At 36.3% G+C, this 10,659-nt stretch overlaps 3 protein-coding genes and 1 non-coding gene across 4 annotated transcripts in view; all 4 read right to left on the bottom strand.

Moving 5' to 3' along the window:
* Positions 1-230: 230 nt before the first annotated feature.
* LOC107874735 (probable myosin-binding protein 5) lies at positions 231-3,938 on the bottom strand. The gene is made up of 5 exons (XM_016721487.2): positions 3,171-3,938; positions 2,445-2,809; positions 1,320-2,186; positions 842-1,066; positions 231-522 (listed from the first exon to the last, which is right to left on the bottom strand). The coding sequence occupies exons 1-4, from the start codon at positions 3,539-3,541 to the stop codon at positions 843-845; spliced, it is 1,827 nt and encodes a 608-aa protein (XP_016576973.2). The 5' UTR covers positions 3,542-3,938; the 3' UTR covers positions 231-522; position 842.
* Positions 3,939-4,702: 764 nt separating this feature from the next.
* On the bottom strand, positions 4,703-4,784 carry TRNAS-GCU. The gene has a single exon. It is a non-coding gene; the product is annotated as a tRNA-Ser (tRNA).
* Positions 4,785-5,846: 1,062 nt separating this feature from the next.
* On the bottom strand, positions 5,847-7,938 carry LOC107875931. The gene is made up of 2 exons (XM_016722834.2): positions 7,016-7,938; positions 5,847-6,135 (listed from the first exon to the last, which is right to left on the bottom strand). The coding sequence occupies exons 1-2, from the start codon at positions 7,793-7,795 to the stop codon at positions 5,974-5,976; spliced, it is 942 nt and encodes a 313-aa protein (XP_016578320.2). The 5' UTR covers positions 7,796-7,938; the 3' UTR covers positions 5,847-5,973.
* Positions 7,939-9,813: 1,875 nt separating this feature from the next.
* The window catches only part of LOC107875932, a 15,064-nt gene continuing 14,218 nt past the window's right edge, over positions 9,814-10,659 (bottom strand). The window contains exon 4 of the mRNA XM_016722835.2: positions 9,814-10,373. Coding sequence (XP_016578321.1) covers positions 10,185-10,373 — 189 coding nt within the window. The 3' untranslated portion in view covers positions 9,814-10,184. The remainder of the gene's footprint in view (positions 10,374-10,659) is intronic.

Below are 10,659 nucleotides of genomic sequence, written 5' to 3'. Positions count from 1 at the left end.
AAATATACGTGCCAAGCGCATTGGTCAGTTCATTCAATAAAAATAGCGGGAACTATCACTTGGCTTTGTTGGCACTATGAAGTTTAAGGGCGGTCTGATGCATTAAAGCTCCTGCTATGCAGAGAGTCTGGGAAAGGACCGGAACACTATGAAGAGGAACCTGATAATTCAATGAAAATTGAGTGAATTTGCAAGTGCACTCACAAGAGACACAGCCTATTTGAAAAATCTGAGAGGAAGAATCAAAATCTTTCATTATACATAGATCATAGATGTGTGTCTAATATAAATGAAAAATCATGTATGTATGTGTGTATGTTTACATATACTGTTTTACAACATTAGCTCTTCACTCGAGTTGCTTCCGGAATCTAATGGGATGTTCTTAATACGAGTGTTGTGAGTCATTCGATTGACAGGTCCAATCGATTCATGGCTTCTCGATTTGTTCCATTTAGACTAAGCTAAGATGAAAAGCTTGCTGGATTATACCAGAGTTGTCTTGCTCTATGCCAATTTCACCTGCAAATGCAATTGGTTAAATGTTCTCCACAACTGAAAATGCGTTATCGATAGAGTTTAGTTAACAACAGCATCATCTGCGCCTCAACTCCGAGAGAGTTAGGGTCGGCTATGTGAATTCTCAGTATACCACTAAAGTTCAGTTGTAGGCTAAAAGGAGCATTAATCTTTTTATGTAGCACGTTGACACGACCTGCAAAAGTTTGTATAACTATGCTAGTTCCTCCGGCTTATACTCTTTAACGAAATTATACTACCTCCAGGAGGGAGATGCGTAGATCAATTCAGACAAAGAAGGAATTCACTATGGAGAAATCACCTTAGTTGGATTTTCGCGTTGCATCTGTACACTCTGATGAGGTATTGCCCGTGTGTCTAAGCTTCTGCAGATGTTGAGCTATCTCAGTCAAGAGTTTGCTTCCTTCATCACCACTCTGTAGTGTCATGGCAGCATGTTTTAAGAAGCCGCTTTCTGCTTCTATGGCTCGCAACCTCTCTCTTATTAACGACACTTCTCTTGTAAGAGCGACCTTATTTTCGCTTCCTGTCAGCATTTGAAAACTAAGGTTAGTGTATATGCAGTATTTGAAACAAAAAATGGGAAAGAGTTTAACTTCTCCCCACTGGTTTTTACACTATCACGACACAGAAAAGATGACTACAACCACACATAGTAAGCGATAACATGCTATACCAAGTTAGATTGCGCTAATAGTGTAAAATTTCTTTGCACTGTCAGTATATATATGAGAGTAAATATGAAGTGAAAATGTTGGAAAGAAAATAGGTTCATGTACCTCTTCCTTCGATCATCTTTGGTTCCAACGTATGAGGTCCTTCTTCAGGAAATGTTTTGATTTTCTCTACAACATCTGTCAGCAAGCCCATAAGATACGATCTTTGCTTCTCAAGATCGAGCTGTGATTCATCCGCATTCACCCCTCCATGTTCCCCGGAACATTCAAAAAGGCGCTCGTTTACTCTATGATGATCCGCTTCATTAGGGCTGGCACAATCTGATCTCTCACTAATAGATGATAAACACTGAGATCTCAATTCTTGATAATCATCATCATCAACTTCACAAACCTCGCTACCTATTGCCTTTATCGGTCCATATTTTTCCTTATATGTCTCGAGCTCAACTTGTAAGAGCTTCATCTCGTCATCTTTCTTCAAAAGCTCATCATTCATGAGCTGCAAAGCCTCTTGGTCGTATTCTGCCTGTTCTTCCATCATTCTCTGATACTGAAAGGCTTCCATTTCAACAGCTGCTTTCTCCGCTTGCAAACGAGTGATCATCGCCATTGCATTATTTGCTGCAATAGCGGAAGCACTTCTTTCTTCATCCAATTCCATGTATAGTTCTACAAGAGACTTACGGTCCAAACGAACCTGTTTCTTTAAGCGAATCAAGATGTCTTCTTCTACATCGCCCGGTACAATATTCGTGTCGCTGGCCTCTGAAGTGATATCAAGTTTATCACTAATCCATGATTTTCTGGGCCTATGATGAGAAAATCTAGGACTTGCTTGAGCTGAGTCTAATGGGATACCAAAGAATCTGTTTCTACTATTATTTGGAGTTTTGCAAGTGGAATCAATCTGTGTGTCTTCAGAATCTGGTAGCAATGGCACAGTAGCAACTTTCATATCCTCTTTACCTGGAATGCATTAATTTGTCATAAGTCTGTTCTTGATAAACAGAGAAAGGATCATGCAACCGTAACATAAACAGAACGATAGAGTATACGCAGACCTTACCCCTACCTCAGAGGTAGAGAGGTTTGTTTCCGGTAGAACCTCGACTCAAGGAAAGATCGTCCAAAGCAGTCCAGAAAAAGAAGTAACAAAAGTACAAGAAATAGCAGATGGTAACAAAAACAGATTCTGACACTGCGAGGCGAAAATTAGTAGGTTACCTCCATTTGAGGGGCCTTCATCATCTTGCGTGAACTTGAGCTCCATGTACCTAACACTGCGAGGCGATTCTAGATGGCGCACTTCCTCAATAGTCCTCCATGCTCCTAATAAAGGAGCTCTAGGAGAAGCGCGAGGAGATGGAGCAGGAGCTTGAGTATGAGACCTTCCATTTATCGATGCATTCCTGGCAAATTTGGACCTCATTTTTAGAGGCTCTCTACAACAAGAACATCTCGCGACTATGCCCCTCTCGATTTGGATGGCCTCATCTAGTTCCTTCTTCCCTGTTCTCACAGAAAGTCGTACATCATCTCCTGCGAAGCAATCAATGTCCTTTTGCAAAACCCCAGCTAGTGATCTATACCTGTTGAAGACACACACAACTAATTAAACAAATGTGCGCTCTCTCAAAGAGTTTAAGTTTCAAATGACGCGGTCGCACAGTTTAACATGATATCACCATAACTCGTTATATAAAAGAATCTGCACGTACTAAATATCACGAAAGAATTGGGCCTATAGTGCAGTCGCAAATTCAGTATTTTTCACTAAAAGAATTCAAATTATAAAAAAGTGAAATATATGAAAAAGCTAAGAGGACTCAACGTCTTAGCCCATGGCCTACACGTGACAGGACGTGTTGAAAAAACAATTAAGCAAACAAAAGTGCGTCTTCTCTAAGAATTTAAGCTTTTAGACAAGACGGTCGCACAATATAACAGTACCTATGACAATCAGATTCTTTCTCTGTTGCAAATGACAAAAGGCAGCCTTCACACATATTCTTGATTTCGGAGAGCTTCTTATGTACATGACAATATGCAAGTGCAGAAAGGTCCTTCTTATGAACCTCACAAATGGATTCATTGTAATAGAAATTCGGGTTCCTATTTACGAGAAGGTGATCAATCCTCGTGCAGAACAAACATGGGATATTCAATTCGAAGAACTTGGCGAATTCATTAGAAAAGAATGCAAGAAAACCATCAACAAAAAGAACAAGGATCAACACCCATTCAAGAATAGCATATAGGAAGAACAATGCAAATTTTCCCAATTTTTGATCAACAAAACACCTGAATGATCCTGAAGCCATACTACATAAACATAATATAAAGGCACAACCCAAGATTTAAAAATAGGAATAAAGGGTGTATGTAATGAGAAAGATCATGATGTCCATTTTTCTGGCTCTTGCATTTGCATTGTATGTATGTTTCAAAGGTGTCAAAAAAGTGAAAATGGTGGCATTAATTTCAGCTATATACTTTTTGTTTTAGAAATAAAATTGGTTGGTTGATCATTTTACCAGACTAAATGGTAGTCCCTTCTCTTCGGTTAAGTCGATGCATGAGTGGACTTTTTCATTTGCTATCTTTATACATTTCTTTTTTCAATATATATTTGTGAATAAAGATGTCCAAATTTCATTTTTCAAAGTATTTGTACAAAAACATGCATTATATACATTTTTCTATGACATTTAAACTACAATAATGCGATTGAATGTGCATTGATATATGTCTTACAACAACGAGACATACACCAAATATAATCCTACAAATTGGGGTGCAGGGAGGGTAGAGTGGACAAAGATCTTCCTTTACTTCAAATGTAGAAAGATTGTTTCCGATACATTCCCCGTTCAAGAAAACAAATAGTCCACAACAATCCAGGAAAAACAGTAGAAATACAAGAAATAGCATAGTGTAACTACCAGTGGCGGAGTCAGGATTTTTATTGAGGGAGTTGAAAAGTAAATACATCAACTAGTCGAAGCGGGTTCGACTCTACTATATATGCATAAAAAATATTTTTAACCATGTAAAAATAGTATAATTTTCTATCGAAGGGGGTTCGAATGAACCCCTGGAGCAAAAGTAGCTCCGCCACTAATAACTACAATAAAATAAGATAATCAAAGTATAAGACAACGAATAAAATCTATTTCCATCAGGATGAAATTTCAAATATTACTCAGCCTTTCTAGCTAAGGATATAAACTCATTGAATACGTCAATGTAATTCCCGTGAGACCCAAAATATGTAAGGGCATCACAATCCTGTTATTGCTTGTCTCAAACTTCCGTAACCTAAAAGGTCGTAGTCCCTCTGGGAAGCCGTAACCTAAAAAGGTCGTAGTCAAGGGACACACAACATAGCTAGTTAGCGTACTGAGGTCTCGTTCAAGTGGCTGCACCAACTAAGAACTGAATACATACATTTCTCGGAAAAAGAAAAAAAAAGAAAAATAAAGCGTCGCCTGAGAGATTCGAACTCTCGCGGGGAAACCCCATGTACTTAGCAGGCACACGCCTTAACCACTCGGCCAAAGCGACTTCTTGTTAATGGACTGGCAATTTTTCTAAATAACTACTAGATGATTTTTTGGCCATGAAAATATTAATTTTTTAAAATTGGAGTTGAAGTTGGTGTTGTGCTTGGCTATGAATATGAATTAGAGTTGTTTTTAAAATTTTATGAGAAAAAGAAAAATAATTTTCACTAAAGTGAAATAATTCTCATAACCAAATAAAAAATATTTCGAGGAGTGATCCCAGTTAGAGATAGCAATTAATTTCTTACTAATTCTCGAGGTGCTGATATTTTTGAATGAAGTCTACCCAAATTGAACTAGCACTTCCCAGATAAGACTATACCACTCTAGTTGAGTTGAGCATAGGGCCCAGACGAAGTACTTGTCGTCTTCAAAACAAAAGGGATGAGGAAAGTATGATTCAATATATGTTTTATAAAGTAAAAAAAAAAAAACACTAATTCTCGATATGGTTATAAGTATATATTGAAATTAATGGTTTTACTTAGAAAAAGAAAAAATTGGATAGCAAATTAAATTTACCTGATAATATAAAATATTTAGTACTAACAGTACAAAAAATTTAAATTCTTAAAAAAATCAAATAATCGGGTTGTTTGGTCTTTAGAAGAGTTTAACATAACACCCTTGTACAAAGTAGGGTAGGAGCCAAGCTGGTGAAAGAGGCTTCATTCTAACCATCTTCCACAAAAATATATACGAATTATTTTTTATTAATATATAGTAGATGTTAAATTTTTTTTACTTCTTTATGTGTTAATTTTTTTTGTATTTTAGTTGCTGTCATGTGAGGTCACATGTTCAGGTTCAAGCCTTGAAAATTGTCTCTGGCAGAAATGTAAGGTAAAACTGCGTACAATACACCCTAGTGGTGGGATCCTTTTCGGGACATAGTGCATAACGATAGTTTTAGTGCACCGGGCTGCCCTTTTTTTTTTTGATAATCTTGATGTCTGGATCTGCTTTGACGCTTAATACCTTGTTTTCTAAGAAGAAATGAGAAAAAATAGCAACAATGTACATTTGTTCCTGAACATTTCCAATGATGTTGAAAACTTAAAAATGGGTACAAAACAACCATATTCTTCTTAGTAAATCCAATGTACATACAAAAAAAATACATTGTAGACATCACATTTTTACCAAAACTTTTTGTTCTGTTCTAGAAATGAATTTCAGCTCAAGATTTTTCAACTAGATTCTGCTTTTTGTACAGTAGTCTTGAAGAGGAGTACATGTAGCTTGTGATCCATAGAAAAATACATGAAACCACCAACAGAATGTGTTACAAATGAACCAAAACTTGTCCCTACTATACAGTGCCATGCTGGTCCATACACTTCATCAAACTCCTGAAAAAATTATTCACAAACCCCCCATTCAATCCAATAAATCACTTCATTGTAAACCTCAAAATAAACCAAAATGAATAATTTGTAACTCCCTTAGTTTTAATTTGTTTCTTATTTTCTTTATGGGCAAAGAAAGGCAGCCCCGGGCACTGGGAGGAGTCGATTGCACGCAGTCTTATCTTACATTTCAGCACGAGCATGTTCTATTGCTTAAACTCATGACCTCGTGATCACATGAATCTTTTACTATTTGTTTTGTTCGTTTAGAAAATTTTACAACTCTTTCATTTAACATTTTGATTTGATATGTTTAAGATCAAAAGACTAAAAGATCATTTTGATAAGCCTATGTATATTAAGTTTAAAACTAAAAAAATTAAAAGCCTTTTTATTTTTTCAAGTTTCATATCAAATCAAAACTAGACAAATAAATTAAAACAAACAGAGTTTTTTTTTTCTTCCTTTCATTTTACTCCTACCATGTTAGGTTGGATGTTTTGATCTAAAGGAGTTGTTCCACTAAATATAGAAGAACCATTTTCTTTTTACAATACATAAACAGGCCTTTTAACTTTGCCTTCAAATCAATGATTTTCAGTTTTAAATGTGCACAAGTACGCACTCAAACTTATATAAAGTTAAATAAGTTAACATATACATCCTATGCAGCATCCTACATGATTAATTCTTATCCTACATGGTGTATATGACGAACTATGTGTATCTACTTATTTAATTTTATACAAGTTCCTCCAGAATTGAAAAGTTGAAGATAATAGATATAATTTGAGGTTAAATTGAAGGACATGTTCATGTATTATGCCTGTTAATGTAGTTGAAACAAAGGGAATATAGTACTACTAGTATACTTTTTGTTTACCTTTTTGAGGGTAAAAGCAAGAGCTTTAGATGTGAACTTTTCCAAGCTATCATGAGTCTTTCTTGCACAATTAACAGCATGAATCTGCATAAATGGTGGCATATCTACAGACACAACTTTCACACCACTACAACTAAAGAAATCACCCAACTCAATCTTTGAACTGCAAAATGATTTCCTCCTTCCAACATTCTTCAATGGTAGTGCTAATAAAGATTGCTTTTTTATCTCATCAAACTCCTTGAACCTTTCAATTTCTTGACTCTTAGACAAATTTACACACCCCCTTTTAACATCCACCTCTTTGTTGAACTCTTTATTACCCTTACTATGGGGCACTTTTTTCACCTTGACCATAGTAGAGTTCCCATGTTGGCTTTTTGACTTGGTTAAAGGTGTACATGATGAATCAAGAACTGATGAACTAGTCCAAGATTTGGGCTTTAAGTGGTTGTTAAGTGAATTTGATGAATGCCCAGAAGAGTCTTTTGAGTTAGATTTAAGGATTTTATGATTGGAGGTGTTGTTGTTGTTGTTGTCTGTAGCTATGTTGTTCGGACTCTTCAAGAATCTTAACACGTGTGCATCGGATTCTTCAAAAGTAGTACTATGTTTATTCGTCGAAAGTGAAGAGTCCAAGCAACTTAGTTGTAGTGCACTTTTGGAGGTAAAGGGGGTGGGCTTTGGTTGCTTTTTGAGAGTGGGATCCATGGAAATGGAAGTTTTAGGATTATGGTCTTGAGATGCTAAAATGCGCCTGTGAGTGTTGTTGTGTGCCATGTGGGGTGGTTTGGAGATAAGTTATCAAGAAATATAAAGGGGAAAATGAAAGAAGGGAAAAAAGGGTAAGGGAAAGAGGAGGAAAAGGGGCAGAGAGGGATAATAATGTTGGAGAAAGTTGAAGTGGAATGGGACTTGTGAGAGAGTTAAAGTGAGAGATATGGCCAAATTGGGGGGGGGGGGGGGGGGGGGGGGGGGGGGGGGGGGGGGAGGATGTGAAGGGGACAAGCAAAGGGAAAAATATGAAGAAAAGATGAGAAGTAGAGAAACGGCAACTTTTTGACATCATCTACTTTTTTATGCAAGAGGCATCTAAAATGGGTTCCACTAGAATTTGGTCATCTAAAAGGGAGATGTGCTTACTAACAACTTCATATTTTAATTGTCAAAAGTAAGATCAATTTTGGTAACCTGTGTATATTTAACATGTATGTATGTTTACATTAAATCAACTCAGCTTATCATGATCAAGTAAGTTAATATAGTGAAAATATACATTAATTAGGGATGGTTAAGTGAGAAGTATATATACACACATACAGATATCTAGTTGAGTGTTGTTCCTTGTATTTCAATATTGATAGGATTATTTTGCTATAGAGATGGTTCCCTTTTTTTTTTAGAATGTATCTTTAGTATTTTGTCGTGTCTTCTTTACTTCTATTTCTCTTTTTGAACGGCTTTAATATGTTTTTTCTTGAAATGAGGGTCTACCGAAAATAATTTATTTACCTTTTAATATAGAGATAAGATTTACGTACACACTATCCTCCTCAGATCTCACTTGTGAGATTATACTGAGTATTTTGTTGCTGTCGTTTTTTAATTTTAATACTCCATTATTTTCCTTCACCTACTTGTAAGAGTGCACCACTGCAGGAAGCAACCTGTCTTTTCGAATTCACTGAACTGGCTGGTATACGTAATTGACAAATGACCATGACCATGGCATGGCTGAGAAACAGTCATTCAAGTAAGCACCATCCTGATTGAGAAAAATCTAGTAATAGTTTAAATATTTATCAGCATTGCACTAATTATTGGTCAAACCTCAACTCTCAGGTTATAGAGAGTGCTTCTTCCTTAAAAAATGGTATCCGATATGAATTCAGATTAATCAAGCTATCGACTTTTGAATATCAATTAATCATACCTTAAAGAAAAGTATACTTTTGAATATCAATTAATCATACCTTAAAGAAAAGTATTATGTGGACGTCCGTCCGGAAATCTGTTTCATGTAGGTTGGCAAGGAAGTTTTGAGCGGTAGGCTACGCTAAATCTATGAATGCAAGACATCCATATAAACTTCATAAATGATGTATCATTCCCTAAAATTATCCATTATTCTTAAGATTAAATTGGTTATTTTGTCTATACAATGTGTGCCCCGTGATACTAAAAGGTCAGCAAAGACCAACCCCGACAGAGGCTCTCTGAGTAGTTGGTGAATTTTGAAAATTTTGCAACGTTGCCTTTCTTTGCATGTTTACTTCCACAGTATTGAAATGTTGGTACAATCCAATTGGAGCAACATTTCAATCAATTTGAATTCTCTGTGTCTCTTTTCTCCACGAAGTAAAGTCAAAGGAATATTGCCAACGCTGCAATATGTACTTTAAATTGGATAACATGTGCTTTCAGTTCCCAATCTCAACTAAGAGTCCATCACATGACAGAGAACAATAGTTTTTATGAAGATGGAAAAACATAGCCAGAAAAGGTAAAAGAAGAGAGGAGGATGGAAATGGAACGTAGTAAGACGCCCTGCTAACTCTGAGATTCAGTATCTAAGTCGACATGGTTATCGAAAGCAAATGGCAAATCTCAAAACGAGTTTCCAGTCTGTGTCGTCTACATTTTGATGTGTTCTGTCAAATTTCAGGAAGAAACACACATCAATGACATACATCATCCTGGATTTTTGAGACGAGGCATTTAATCTTAATGAGTGTCACAAATTTAGAGAAAGGATTGCACAACAATGACAAATAAAACGCCACTCATCGCAATAGAGATTTAGAGACTTAAAAGCATAACTTAAAGTAAAATGGCATTATATATGTACATAGGATATGCATTTCCAACAACTTAAACAACTGAAAACTATAAAACAAGGGCAACTTCACAAGGATCTAAAGGACACGCACAACTGTTAGCTAGAGAGCAGAAACACTATACACCCGACTAGAAGGAACCGAACTTAGACACTGCATCTTTAATACTACCTTCCCAGGGAATGAACAAGTTGGAACATCAGAATGATTTACAGCTTCACAGAATAGCCAGTTTGAATGAGGTTGAGAAAACATAAAGCCAGCTGACAAGAGTATTAACCAGTAGCTAGGCCGCCTTGACATGCAAAACCTAACCACAATAACTTCTAATTTCATGGGCTTGAAAACCGATCCCGAAATGCTGAAGTGCCGCCTGATGCTACAGGAGAAGGAGAAGAGGCAGCGAAATTCGTTCCAGATAGGGACATTGGGGGAAGATTTGAAGGTTGTCCTTGCTGTCCCGGAGGTGCAAACCGTGAAGGACTAACAGTAACTCCAACAGATCGTGAAGAGAGAGGACCCTGAAAAAATACACAGCAAATGAAAATGGATGTCTTAAACTAGTAAATATATCTAAGCTGCACACTATTTAAGAATTAGTTTTCTCATAATTTGGCCGAATTTTTTAACTTCTTTTTATCTGGTGATATATTTACCCTATATATCAAAAAGTAGACCTCGAAGGAAAATAACCTCAGCATAACATAAGAACCATTTAGTTAAGTAACTACTAAAATTGACTATCATATACGAAAATATATGATCGTTCATCATTTTCCTTGCAAAGAACTAGTGCGAAATTTGTTG

The sequence above is a fragment of the Capsicum annuum genome, chromosome 6 (genome assembly GCF_002878395.1).
Source record: "Capsicum annuum cultivar UCD-10X-F1 chromosome 6, UCD10Xv1.1, whole genome shotgun sequence".
Taxonomy (NCBI): domain Eukaryota; kingdom Viridiplantae; phylum Streptophyta; class Magnoliopsida; order Solanales; family Solanaceae; genus Capsicum; species Capsicum annuum.
This window is presented reverse-complemented; position numbering and strand designations above follow the sequence as displayed.